The 14,744-nt window shown below is 37.5% G+C and overlaps 2 protein-coding genes across 5 annotated transcripts; one reads left to right on the top strand and one right to left on the bottom strand.

Moving 5' to 3' along the window:
* Nucleotides 1-1,140: 1,140 nt before the first annotated feature.
* Nucleotides 1,141-4,718, bottom strand: LOC149728924 (uncharacterized). The gene is made up of 4 exons (XM_089887889.1): nt 3,313-4,718; nt 3,007-3,129; nt 2,461-2,610; nt 1,141-1,952 (listed from the first exon to the last, which is right to left on the bottom strand). Exons 1-4 carry the CDS (start codon nt 3,322-3,324, stop codon nt 1,653-1,655), a joined length of 585 nt encoding a protein of 194 aa, XP_089744015.1. The 5' UTR covers nt 3,325-4,718; the 3' UTR covers nt 1,141-1,652.
* Nucleotides 4,719-5,504: 786 nt separating this feature from the next.
* LOC149728923 (uncharacterized) lies at nt 5,505-14,702 on the top strand. 4 transcript variants are annotated; one of them, XM_089887782.1, is made up of 14 exons: nt 5,505-5,662; nt 5,872-5,994; nt 6,657-6,719; nt 7,002-7,099; nt 9,859-10,028; nt 10,638-10,885; nt 11,107-11,228; nt 11,444-11,574; nt 11,952-12,201; nt 12,273-12,567; nt 12,892-13,081; nt 13,417-13,594; nt 13,788-13,959; nt 14,423-14,702. In XM_089887782.1, the coding sequence occupies exons 2-14, from the start codon at nt 5,877-5,879 to the stop codon at nt 14,578-14,580; spliced, it is 2,193 nt and encodes a 730-aa protein (XP_089743908.1). In that variant the 5' UTR covers nt 5,505-5,662; nt 5,872-5,876; the 3' UTR covers nt 14,581-14,702. The 4 variants fall into 4 exon arrangements, with proteins under 4 accessions (XP_089743908.1, XP_089743906.1, XP_089743905.1 ...); XM_089887780.1 differs by having other exon boundaries at nt 11,444-11,601; XM_089887779.1 differs by having other exon boundaries at nt 5,515-5,673; nt 11,444-11,601.
* Nucleotides 14,703-14,744: the final 42 nt, after the last annotated feature.

The following is a 14,744-nucleotide window of genomic DNA, read 5'->3' as shown; positions in this document are numbered from 1 at the left end:
GATTTAAATGTCCAAAATTTATTGCTTTACCTGCGTAGCAAAGATTTACTATCTTACTAATGGATTATAAAGTCAGCGCTTAAGATTAGATGCTTCATCATTATAAAGAATTGACTGCAGAGGCATAAACTGGTTTAAACTGGATTAATCTGGCTAGTTTATCATAATGTTGGTAAGTGGATTGAATTTCCGAATAATTATCCGGTTTATTAATTGAACAGACATCGCTAAACGTTCAGGAGTGACTCCCACTATATATGTGCTGGATCGAGTTTCAGGGTGACAGGATTGTTAAACTATGTTCCATTAATTGCACAAGTTATCAATAACCTTATGGCTTCAGTAAACATTATTAGAGGGTTCTAGTAGTTTATAAAGGTGAAGAACCACCGCTGTTTTGGATTTAAAATTTGTGTTTCTTGTCAATCATAGTTTATAACTTCACTTATATTTGTTATTAAAACGAAATTGACAGCGGAAAGTAAATGTAAATAAACTCTCATGTTTTGATACGTGAATGAATGCATTTTGTCGATAAGCTATTAACTTGTTTGTATACCTTCACGCTGAAAGCATTGAAAGTATGTATACAGGTTATATCGCTTAAAGGTCGCGCATATTTTAAACGATCATTGTTTTTATATTGAAGTGGTCGGTATATAATGACTTGATTAATATTTAATGGACAGTTATAGTAAATTAGAAAATTGGCATAGGAGTGTATGGTTTATGCAAATATACAAAAAATACACAGAAAAAAACATGAATTCCTTAAACTGGAAAACCGTATGCGTTTTAGCGTTTTGCATTGCTGTTAAAGTTTTATCACATAAACTAATATCAGTCAAAAAAGAAAAAAAAACATTTTTCTATATAAATGTTTCATATACGTCCATACATCCCAAGAAATCATACGCAGGAATGTTTAAAAATATACCAATGTTCATTTGCGCAACGAAATTATGCAATTCGTTTATTTTTAATAATTTAGTTTCAATTTGTTGTATATATGAGTTCTAACGAAACGACAATAGGTTCAGGTGCCATACCAAGTTTGCGGTTTAAAGTTTTCAAACAATAAACGACAAATTTAATTATTTATGAAATGTGGGACATGGGAGCCGCAAAATGATGCCAAAGTATTATGTAAATTATTTATTTATGAATTGCGTTTATACAGGTAGGTGCTTAACTTCTACTAGTACGCGAATGTTGGAGCCATGTTGACACGTGAAATTAATGAACAATCAACAGTAGTATCCGCTGACTAATTTTGCTTCTGTATGGTTGTCTGGTTAAATCAAGACAGTTATCAAGAGTGGTGATAACAATTTGCTGTCAGTCACAGCTCGGATGAAACACTGTTTAGAAAGTTACACAAGAGACGCTCTGTTGAGAGTGGCCTGCCTTGTTGCATTAAAGTTAAACAATAATAATAAATACAATGATTATAAAGTTACGAAGCATTCCTGCTGTGTTCTGATGAAATGTAAAAGCACAATTACGCGAGTTCTGTATTCAAATATTAGAAGTTGCTTCAAAGATATTCTTGTTGGCTATAAAACTTTATAATTACGATGTTCATACCAACATACAAAGTGCAACTATGTCTTGCGCAGCAGTTACCCATCGTGGACGATATAGTTTGTTTCTCAAATATCATCGTTGTCACTGTATCGCTGAGTGCGTCTCCCGTTTGCTCTTCGGTCGTGAGATTTCCTTTCTGTTTTCCCTTCGCCTGAATTGTCTATGTGTCCATTCATGTGTGTCTCAGGTCTCGCATATATTGGTGGTAGTTTCGTGTAATGAGAAATATCAGGCGCAACCTGAGAGTTATTTGCGTCTCTGAGTGCTGTCAGTTTTCTCCTGTCTTCGTCGGTCCATGAATAAGAATCCCTCTGCGCCAGCGACCGAGGTCCCCATGATTTAAGGTCATGGTTATGGTAATGTTGCTGAAAAGGTTAAATTATCTTTTGTTACAAATCGTGGAAACAGAAACAAGTTGTTTAATGTATATAGATATAAAACGTTGTATAACCAAACGTGTGTCACACTAATTTATTATTAAGAATAAAACTTAAACGGGCAACTTTTTTTTGTTTGCCTAATGTATCTATACCTTGCATAGTAATCCCTTTTTTGCACCTCGTCTACATATATTGTACCATAGAGCTTTTAGTCCTGCAAGATTATATGCAAATCTCTAAACAGTATTAAGACTATCCTACAGTATATAGGCTTCGTCTAAATTTTGCATATATTTCCTTGTTTTAAATACCTGCTGTGGATAGTCGTATAACGTAGTGTGGGGTAAGATAGGATACCATTATCACCTAAATTCTATATACTGTTTGACATAAAGTTGTTGGGCTATACTGTTACATATTCCTGTAACTATAAATCTTTGTCTACTACCACGGTCTATCTCACTCCACCGTCCTATATCATAAAATGCATTACCTTTGATTCCGTCCTCCATTCATTGACTGCATTACCCAACGACAACGTGGATTCTAGCATCCCCCTTTTACGTGATGACGTCATCTTACGTTCACCCACCACTTTTCTACCCTGTGTACCACTTCCATTCATTACTTGTTTTTGGATTTTCTGTAATAGAAAGTAAAATTAAAAAACTATGACACAAATAATCTAATTTCAGTTCATATTTAGTGTATGTGATCATTTTCAAGTTAGGTAGATACGTATTAAATCTTATACAGGTGCTGTATTTTCACAACTGTTATCAATTCCGCGAATCTGGCCCTAATTTGGTGCTAATAAAATTGGAATCTAGGATCAAGGGTTACGAGATACGTAACCTCCAAAACATAATTCGTTGGCTTTTTTTTTGTTCGCACTTTTCGTAGCAATTGATCCTGAATGTTTTTATTTAGTTGTTAAATTAAGATAACAAAGCGAAATGTGCACAATATGAAACAATAGTAAAGATACATGTATTTAAGTAGTCTAGAATGGTAAAAAAACATGAAATGTTCGGTTTACCTCGTTAGTTGTTTCCCAACGATTTCTATCAAACCCAAGCACCAAAGTGCTTCTTCGTGGATCTGCACGTCTGTACCTTGCTGTTCGTGATGGTTCGTATTTACGAGCAGATCGACTCGACTCCTATAGAAAGGATCAATTGCAATTACACTAAAGATAATATAATCACATATAGAACAGTATTACACAGGTTGTGTTTTTGTCTTATTTATGATTTTCGACAAGTAAAGTAAGGGCCTTCGTTCATGACTTGAAATGCAATTTTATATAAATTACAATGTTTGCACTATACGCACAAAAACTTACCAAAAACTCCATTAGTCGACTTTTGTTGTTTTATGTTCTTTATAAGTATTTCAACAAGCCTTGAACAATCTGTATACTCCTCAACACTGTACCTTGTCTCTACAACTGAACTTGCAAGCCATAGCTTCGGCACAAATATTAATAACATCAAAAATGCAATGTATTATGCATTACATCAGCTGGCGACGGATAAGGAGTTCGGTGGGGGTGGGATAATGAATTAAAATGAGTAATCCGTCATACAAGTTATCAAATATTCACATTGGAAAACACGCAACGCCCACAGTAAAAGTTGGTGACGCACGCTGAGGATAAACAACGTAAGGGAGAAACAAGCCATGAAAACTTGAACGAATTATCTTGGCAATAACAAAGTAAAACGTGATTTACAAAGCGTATACCACTTGGAGCGTGATAATCATTGATTAAATGAGTTGCGCCGTTGCCAAGTTATGTTTTTGTATCACGGCGCGACGCGGGTATCGTTCACACGTTAGTTCATACAAGCCAAACGTTCTAGTTGGATGCGACGCTATCTAACTTTGACCTATAGTGAACAAGCACTACTTCGAAGCAGAGCGGATGTTTTAAATTTCAAAGTTGGTTGCCAGATGTTAAGCGAATAATATATACAGTAAGTCCATCTTGACTTGCATGTATTTTGATGTAACCGATGAGAAATACAATCAATCTAATTTTGGTGGCTTATAGAAACATGTCATAACTGATATAATGGTTCTTATGTATAGTGGGGTGGGGGAAGATGGGACACCCTTAGCACAAAATATATAATTATCCTGATCGTGTTTTAAACAATTAACAACGGTCTATGGAAGTCACGAGGACAAGGTTTTATAATTCTTTGAATGTTCTTCGTTTACTACTAAAATGTACGAGAAAATAGATTGAAAAGGTGTCCCATCTTCCCCCATCCTACTATATGGCAGTTTTAAATGAAGGTTTACCACATTTATATTGCGGTTTGGTATAAATAAAATACATTATAGCATTTAAAAAATGTAAATATAATAACACAGCAAGCACATATATACATACCCGGTACGCATTATCAATCTGCTTTCTCTTCGTATATGCTGAACATAGAGTGTTGGAAACGCAAATTTAAACTCGCTAGATGATGCTGTTGAGCAGCCAAATCGGCAGTTATCTCTGGTTCTCATTATTGATTTACGTCAGCAACTAATAACTTTTAATATCACGAACTTAATACTGATTGTTATATGCTGAGTCACATGTATAAAGTATGCCTGATTGGTGTCTAAGCAAACATAGTTGTTAAATTTAAACGTTTTTCAGTTTATTCAATTTAGAAAAACAACCTAAGCAGAGAACATGAGTTTTACATTCAACTTTGTTAAAAAATAGAATTTTTGGCGTCTTCATGGTCTTGCAAATTAAACTCCTGCAACTGACACTACCAAACTTTACAGAACTAGTTAATGTGGTTTCAAAACATCCAACTCACACCAACACCAAGCATTGAATGTACGGCAGTTGCTAAAATGCGTCGCAATTGGTTAGAGGCGTGTGAGTAATCAACGGAACGGAGGGCCGGGAAAGATTTTGATTGGCGTCCGGCAAAGAAATCAACACACGATAAAAGTTTTACAAAAAAATGTTTTTATTTGTATTTTATAAAACACGTAAAGTGGTTATATACCATATATACCTGTTCGTACGCAAGGCTTGTATACTGATTATCCGGTGTGGAATCTCAAGGGGAACGATCAAATATTACATTTGACTGAAAAATCAACTTAAACTGTCAAAGAAAATAAACTTTTTACCTTTATCAACCCAAATAGCTTTTTACAGCATAAACCCGTTTGTATATACCTTGTCTCGCCGCGGTCGTTTTCATCGCGCGGTGTTAGAGATATGTGTTATTTCTGCGATATGCGAATCTGTGCCGGATCATTGCGTATGAGATAAACTTGGTCGACAAACAAGTTCGAGGTTCGAATTTTATTTCCAGGGTTTGTGTATTCATTAAATACAAATATCGACGCCTTTGTTTTATCACGCCGGGCCATTTCTACACCAATGTCGTCACCGCTATAGAACAACGAGTCTTCAGTCATTGCTTTATCTGCAGCGAGACGCACTGTGACGTCACAAACCGCGCAATGATAAAGCCGAAGGAGAAACCGCACCAGCACCGGTGGGATTGTGATGTCATAACGGGCTTGAACGTGGTCGGAAACCGGGATCTCGCTGTCTTCGTCAAGAAGGGCGAGAATAACATCGACGTTGTTGGAAAGTTTACAAGTTACTGCGGCGTGGGAGATTTCTGTCTTTGAGGTTTAAAGGCGACTGTATAAAACGAAACGTAAGCATAAGGTATGCTTATAATGTTCCCAGACGGTTAATGTATGTCGTATGTATTACGTAATATTACCCGAAGATATATATGTGTATATGAACTTGTTGATAGCGGAAGTAAAATTCAAACTTTGGCGAAATATTAAGGACGTCATAACACGTGTTTGTTGTTTTATTTATATTCTTTGTGTCGTCAATTTTTTTATGTCGTCACAGGAAAAATGGGAAGCGGAAGTTTTTGTTTGTTTCTTTTACTTTTGTCGTCCGCGTGTCAAATGATTAGATGCGACGAAGACGTATACGAAGACAATTATTATGCGCAATATTACGGGACGTCAGGTAACTGTTGGTTTAATATTTTATCTAGATTTTATTTATGCGTTTTAAACTTTAGAATGTTTTTCAAAAAACAAAAATACCGTAAGAATTTTTGTTAAATTTGGTAAAACTGTTAAATTTATGCATGTAATGCTCGTATAGTGTAAAAAAGTGTGAGAAACTTGCCGAACTCTATTCAAATATTTCATTCCCCGTAACGAATGTTTATTTTATCGTATGCTTATTATAGTTCCAATCTATTGGGCTCACGTATAACAAATACATTGTGGTCAATTAACGTTTTTTTATATCCAAAACTTTTTCCGGGTAAATGTATTCAACTTAAAACAAGGTTAAAGGTGTGAATCATTTCATCGTTTTATTTCGTAATACAAGTTTGTTTGCAAAAGCGCATAAGAAGGTTTTCTTTATCTTTGTTTATTATGATTTGTGTTCATATAATCCTCGAGTTCTTTTGAAATCTAAGATTTTTTTTGAGGCTGCGACCTTATCAGACCCTCCACGTCAGAGGAGTTAATTTCAGCCTCTCTAATCCTGGTGTAGCGATACTATGCACGGTTGTAAAGCCTCGTGTATTCCGCTAATTCCAAAACCGATCCTCCTACGCCTGCAATTGACAGCAATCCTTCGACGCTTTTCGAGCCGCCTTTATTTTCACACAGGTGCTTACGCAGAAGTTGGGGAGTTGCCTTCGACGCCGGACACGGACGAACCAGCCAACACCGGTACGTGTGAGGATAACTTGATACTGATCACAACCCACAAGACCATCATGCTTACAGTGTAAACCCCTAATAGCCAAGGCCCCCAATACACCACGCACTTTGCAACATTGCAGGCTGCAGTATCAATAACGCTTGCCAATCCATACGTGGGTGGCACAGCAGCGAGAAATTCTCTATTTCCATATGTGTTTGTATAGCATTGCTATATTGTATAAACAGTTCACACAGAGATACCACAAAAGCAATCTGACTCTTCAATTTCAAGTCCGATTTTTCTCGCAGCCTTTGAAGTTCGCGCAGAGTGCTGGCCAGACCACGTGACCGTCGCTTTTCCACGGAACCATCTTTCCAGCGAGCTTGAGTTTTTCCTCCCTAAAGCGGTAAGCTGATGGTTTTATGCTTCGGTCCGCGTAAAGCCACTTACAACCTGCTGAACTTTACTTAGTTAATACGCACGTCATGGTGACGTGTATAGTATCATTAATTTAAATATTACGTTACTCTATATATCTGTCGACGATGTATCTAAGTGTTTCACGCCCACGCTACAAGGAAACCATTCGAAATCGCAAATGTCAATTCTAATTTATTTGATTTTTATGCCGACAGTTCAGAGAATGATATCACTTTGCGGGATGGTTACGTAACAATACATGGCTTGTGGTCTGGCTTTAGCGCATGTGCGCAACGAACTACAAAACATGCCAAGTCCGATTTAAGCCTGGCAATGACTGATTAGCGTCATTCGTTATTGGATTCTTTGCATTTGTGATAAGAACAACCGAGCCTGGCCAAGTGCAAGTGCGTGGCGTTGGACTAATGTTATAACAAGCAGAATCTATCTACCGCATACGTCACATACCTCGTATAAGCCAGATATATACCGCTGTACGTCATAACAAACATTCAAATACCAATAACGTTTAACAACTCTTTTTACCGCTGGTTGCCATCACTTTGAAATTTACGAATATTATCTTCTGTCTCGCGGAAGAAAGTAATATAGGCCAAGGAATTTTACACTTTAAACACAATACGCTATACAGTTTACAATCCCTCTTTTTAAGTATTAAATAAGCATTATTAGTTCTTTTGTTTTAAATGAGAAAAATTCTGGGCTGGAAAGTCACATCAAACGCATAGTGGCCTAAAACATAAGCATAAACCACTGATAGAGTTTGAAACATAATTTCTCAGGCGAGCAATTATGAAATTGAAATAATTTAATCAGCTGCATTTTAAAAGCGCACTTAAAAACCACAATTGGTTTTAAATCCTAACTAACGGAATGCGTTTATTTGTTCAAGGTATTATACTGTAAAGTTTGAGCTGTAATAGAAAACTAACTAAAAGTTATAAAGGCAATTTTGTAACCAAGGTTTAGTGTTAAGATAATATCTCAAGCGTTGTGAGGGTAGACTGATGATGAGATTACAAAGTTCGTATGAGGACTTTGGAAAACACTGGCCGGAAATGCGTTCTACAACATTTTAAAAGAACATTGGCGCACTGTTGGGCGACAATCGTAAAACAGTATATTAAGTAATAGATCGTGTTTAAATCTGACGATAATCATACTTGATTTTTATTCAAGGAGGGTATATTTAGCTGTAATGCTGTATGTACGGTTTAACAGTTATATAAAAGTCTTGTACAAAATATTTGTGAAACACTGGCGATAAAGACTGACCGGCAACACTGCAGGAAATGCGATTGCGTAACACTGTCAAGCCACAATTGGGTGACGGCGCCGTTGGAGTAAAAATACATTTGACGCCTCGAACACCAGACGTGGTTATTGGAAAGGTCTACGGTGTGTTGCGGTCACGTGGTTTTGGGAATAAGGGATTTAGACCACCGACGTGTAACATATGTGGCTAGAAGGTCAAGTCTGGGGACAGATTATGATGACTGTCGTTTAACATAGCGCTTGGATGGTGTGCGGAAATATAACAAGAGTTACATTGTAGGACTAATATGGGGCGGCGCGCTGGGTAAAAGCGTAAGTAAAGTAGATTGTAAAGTTCAACTCTATATTCCTAGGAGGCTGGGTAAGGCCTTTCGATGTCTTAGTGCCCCTAAAAAATCTAAGATTAAGTATTCTTTAACGTATAATTTCATATTTCTAATTAAGATTGAGTTATACGCCCAGTTTGAGTTATATGCCTAAACCAAATTCGACTTTAAGCTGACACCGACGAAGACCACTTTAATACGCATGAGGTGGAAAGCGAAACACAAAGGAAAACTTCGTTATTGTTTTCACTCGTTAATTTTTCACGGAACAGAAAACCTGTGAGTTTTACGACTCGTTTTCCGCTTCGTTCGGAGCTATCTTGTCATGTCAATCAACAAATCCAAGCCTAAGAACAGGATGTGATGTTTTTGTTGTATAGGTTTGGTATTTCGCGAAAGGTCAATGAAATATCAAGACCTTTTAACGACGGTTGTATATAAAGAGAGATTAAATCCAAATTTGATTAAATATTTTTGACTAGAAAACGAGAACGTAATTTAATTTAAATCAATTACCCGAATAGAGGTTTGAATAAAACTAAACCAACACTAAACGTTACCAAAACAGAAACACCACACAAACAATATAGACAGTAATCGGTTAGGTAAGAAGCTTTTGTGTTTCGTGTATATCCTAAAGCGCTTACACGGCGCATAGCAAGGTATGATATAGAACCGATAGGAAATTGACATTATATAAATATTTCCCCAATAAACACGGGCGCTTCTAAAGGTCACGCCGTATATGAAACAGATTACTGATTTATATCTGCTGGCTTGCTGAAAATGCCTTGATATTTATGGCTTACTGTGGCGGCTTCTGGCTTTGTAAATAAGGTGTTACAAGAACGGTAATAGCAACTAAACGACTTTTAATTGGCACAACACATTAAAAGAGTTAGATTATTGTTAATGCAGTGTTGTAATGTTTTAAAAATCGTTTTAAAATCATTTTACCTAATTGTAGTTTTCACATTGCTTCTTTGGTAAATTATATTTAATTAGTTTTGAAAATGACCTTGAAACTGCGCAACACTCGTAACACAGCTGTGTGTGTTAAAGCAGACTTGCAATCTTTACTTAAATGCAGTTTAACAAATTAATCATAATACCTGTCACTCAGCGGATTGGTTCTCAACGGTGCGTCCAATTACGTCAGACACGAACAACTGTATCTTACTCCGTTGCTCTTTCTTGCCCTCAAGTGGTCACTACTACAACCACAGGATCGAGTAGATTCTACCGCCACGAGGCGCTGTTGATCCGCAGCTCCAACCCTTTCTCTTCCAGCGAGTAAGTTATTGTTTAATGTTAATTCTAATTTGGTTTACAGAACAATATATATCGTTAAAGAGAAAGAAATGTTTACAGTTCAGACAACTCAAAAACCAAACGAAATAGGGTTAAATATATTGAAATCGATTTATTTCAGTTAACCACGCACGTGAATGCACTTCATAGCATTAAAAGCAGTGCCTGTGGTAGCAGAACATACCAGCGTTCGCACAAGTTAGGGACTCAATTAGTCATTGAGAAAAGCGCACGACAGCCAGACTGTGGGCTGTGGGCACAAAATTACGCGACTGTGTGATTGCGCAAGAATGACTACAAAGTACCAATGACTGCATGAGGCACCAACACAATGCTATGTTATCACTTTATAAAAAGCTAGTATGAGATAAACTGGTATCTGAAAAACATGCTAAACAATCATTAAGTCTAACGAATGGAGTACTGTATACGAAATATGTTTTTCACCTAAATGGCATCACCAGTCTCAAATAGACTCTTATTTCGTTACGAGAGTCGTAAGAACGCAAACAAATTTACGGAATTCATTACAGTTCTATGGGATAACTATTTATATGTCTAATGACTTTACATGCACCTTGTTCCTTTTAGTCCCTACTCCGTCGTATACACAGTTCAACTGGAATGCGAGCACTTCGGTGAGGTTGGACCAGAAGGTCTCACGTTTCCAAACACCAGTATCCTGAGGTCAGAGAAGAGAATCTTTGAACACAGGGTGGCGATAGACTCACCGGACGCGTGCAGACAAACCTCATGTTCCTATGGCAACCTATGTTTACCTGATACTGACGTAGATGGCTTCTTTTGCGTTTGCGGAGGAACTTCGAAGGACTGCTTGCGTAAGAATCAATTTTCTGCTGAGGTGTAAAACAAAACATAATTTCTTATAATTGTGGATATTTTATCATTATTGTAAAATGAGGAAAGCCCGCCTGTATAGGCCAAATGTAAATTATAATACGACGTTTCGTCTGCCGAAAAAATAAAGTTATTTTACGAGAACAGCTGCGGTTACTTGGATACTACGTTTTCCTGCTACCAATAACAGCACACTTTACAGGAGATTGCCCGGTGGATTATTATGCTTGTGAGAGGAACATCACATCTATCTCAAGTCTTCCAAAGCTGAAATGCATTAAGAATGGCTGGTTGTGCGATAATAGATACGACTGCGATCTGCGGGTAAGAACGAATGAGATCTAATGTGATAGGGTGGGGAAGAAAACACCTTACATTCTATTTTTTTGTCGACAGTCGTCATACACGGGTGTTTCATACACCGTGCCAGCTTACGAGTTTTACTTTATACACTCTCGATATAACTGGATAGATATGGCACATTAATCTAATATAGGGTAGTTATATATTTAACGTATGTCCTATCAATGCGTTTGCAGGACGACGAGACATCATGTGCAGAAATCTGGTCAGATTGGTCGTTATGGACGAAATGTTCGTCTTCCTGCGGTACAGGACACAGAAGTCGACGACGAAGATGTGATATTGCCTTCACTAAGGATCCTGATAGGTGTAAACTGCATCGTGGTGCACTAGGGTACGCGGCATGCTCACTGGCTTGCTATGAAAAGTATCTCGGACGTTGGGGTGCTAAACATTTCAGGCTAAAAGTAGAATAGATTCATAAATCATCTGTATACGGGCGTTTAGGTGATGTGTCTGCTGTAAAGGTTTATCAAACGTAGCTTGCAATGCCTGTTTTGCAAGTAAACACTGTTTTCAACGTGTATCACATCACCCTCACGTAATAGTAGTTTGGCTACCACTGCATTCCTATATGACACGCACTGTAGAACAGTAGTTGTTATAGGAAACACTGATTTAAATCCACTGATGAATCGTGATTCGTGTTTTTCTGGTTTTTATTTTCCAAATCGTGACCTCCAGGTGCAGCAGACGATGTACGAAGAACAAACAAGTAGAGAAACAACAAGAGAGCTGTGCTGGCGATGCCTGCTCGAGCGTGAAGTGCGATCGACGTCACATGACCATCGCTATACCACGGGAGCCAGAAATGACGTCACAAATGATTGAATCGCGCATGATTCTGGGCAGAGACCCAGACTGTCGGCCAAGCTACAACGATACCCACGTCATATTTGTTGCGTCACTGCAAGAATGCAATATGACGTCACAGGTTTGCTTTGTGACCTAACTACCCGTCATAAGTGAGTATCGGTTTTCAATCATCCAACTCAATTACAACAGGTAGAAGACACGTACGTCTTGTACAAGAATGAAATCGTGTTCAATGCCATGGCTTCGACGTCTAGTATCATTATGCGGGACATGGGCCATTCATATCAAGTGAAATGCAGGTTCAAGCGACGTCGAACGGTCGTGCTTAAAAACTCGGACACTCTGAATTCAAATTCTTTAGAAACTGAAGTTGCTGGTTTGACATTTGATCACAGCAATGAGAGTTGGGCTGCCATGTCAGCTGTCACTCAACATTTTGCTTCAGGAGATGGAGAATTCGACTTTAAATTAAATATTTATCAAGGTAAGTAACATTTTCGAATCCTAAAATTTGCAAAAAGGGCAAGGTATCGTTGTTTTGTACACGCATTACAAAAATTGGGTACAAAACTAACTTTACCCTCTAATTTCATAATAACGTTTAAATACAGTAATAATATAACGATATTGTTGATATTGTGGAAATATATGAGTGCTTATGCAAGGACTTATGGGACATTAATTTATTTCAAGCTGTTAAACACATCAAAAAATGGAAAAAAATGGATGAAAAAACATTTCCCAAGCACCCGAACATGTTTAACTGACAGTATAGTTGTTTATTCGTTTATTTCTCACTTCTTTTTAGATTCCACATTCAGTCAGCCTTACCAACGTAGTGAATATCCACTGCGCAAGAAGCTTCGAGAAGAACTTTACCTTGCTGTCAGTTTCCACACAGAGGATGAAGATCTACGTGTTGTGATTGACAGCTGTCAGGGAACTCCAACTAGACTGAACGACGATGATACGAACGCCTATCTCTTCATTGAGAATGGGTAACTACTATATGTGTTGGTTAAAATTAATAGAAATATCATGCTTAGATATAGGTACACAGTATTGTTGTCATTGCCGTAATGTAAACTCTGTTATAATCACTGTTAGTGTTTCAGAATATTTCTTAAATCGGCCAATCCTTCGTTCTGTACTGTGTTTAGAAGTTAAAACAATTATTCCTGATTAGAAAAGTAATATTAGCGTTTTATTCTACATGGGTTGGGTCCTACATTGGTACGCAATGAGATCTGAGATTTAAGCCAGAGTTTATTGGCATACCACCACCAAGCAGATATGCTGCAATACATATATTGATATATGTTTTACTTCCTAGATGTCCAGTAGACCCCACTGTACGTTTCCTTGCCAAAAAAGGAAGTCGAATGGATGCGTTTGCAATGGAGACATTCAAGTTTATTGACGAGTCTCACCCACTTGTTTATTTCCAATGTAACGTCATCGTGTGTGACGAACATAGTGATGACGATCTGTGTAACAGGAATTGTTCAAAGGTGAATAACATAACCAAAAAGTTACTTAGCTCTTTAAATACAGTAACAAAGCTACAGAATAAAAAGTACTAAAAATGGTAAAATAAAAGCGACATATATGTGCATGGGTTTAAGAATACACGTATCTCGTAACATAGTATGGACTGTTTGTACCTTAGCACAACCATACATACATTCGTCATCTTCAATTCAGGGTTCCATTACGTCACGTCATCGTCGGTCAACTGACAATATGGTTCGTGGTCACGTGGTACAAGGGCCAATCATCGTCGAGGACGAGGAAACGGATGCATTTGAAATGGACGGAGAGTTTAATGAAGGAGAGATCGTGCACCGGAAGTTACTGCAACCAAACCACGACAAAAGTTAGACTTTAATGCAGTAGCTAAATCTATAACGTATTGTATTAGCATACAACGGTTGGCTAGATCGAACATGTTTTCATTCTTTTTTTATCCAATTTGATAGCAAACAAAGAGTAGACTATAACAGGATTGAAATGCCAAGGCAAATCTTCCGGAACTCTAAGTATTTAGATAATAAAGCGATTAAAATAATTGCAATACTAATTTAAAATATTGGCAATTACCAGATCGCACTTACTGAAGCTTAAAAATAATATAGAGTTTCTGCAACAGTGTCCTGGTGGGTTCTGGCTGTAATCCAGTAGTATAGTACGTTGTATATCATGATGTACAACCAATCACGTTGTAGCGCACATATCTAGTGAGCCTTAAAAAGTAAATATTTACTCGATTTTAACCAACATGCTTGCGTATACATTGTGCAATTTATACGGTGCATTCTAAGAAATTCATTTTTCTTCAGCTCCTATTTCGCCAGACGAAGTTCAAGTTGTGACGTCACAGGGCGCTGGAAAGGAAATGACGTATGTGATCATTTCTGGCGTGACGTCATTGTTAGTGGGAATCATTGTGGGGATTGTTCTCAACAGACGGCGTTCGCGTCGCCCGGTTTCTGTATGACGTCACTATCGTTTTGACGTCATCAGTAACAGCGACGTGACGTCACAAGTGTGACTGATTGTAAATAAGAATTGTTGAATATAAACGAAGTTGTAAATAAACACAAAAACGAAAAACAAGAATGCGTGAACCGTCTTTACGCAGAAATAAACGAGCAATCGAGT

Source organism: Ciona robusta, chromosome 11 (genome assembly GCF_009617815.1).
Source record: "Ciona robusta chromosome 11, ASM961781v2".
Classification (NCBI taxonomy): domain Eukaryota; kingdom Metazoa; phylum Chordata; class Ascidiacea; order Phlebobranchia; family Cionidae; genus Ciona; species Ciona robusta.
This window is presented reverse-complemented; position numbering and strand designations above follow the sequence as displayed.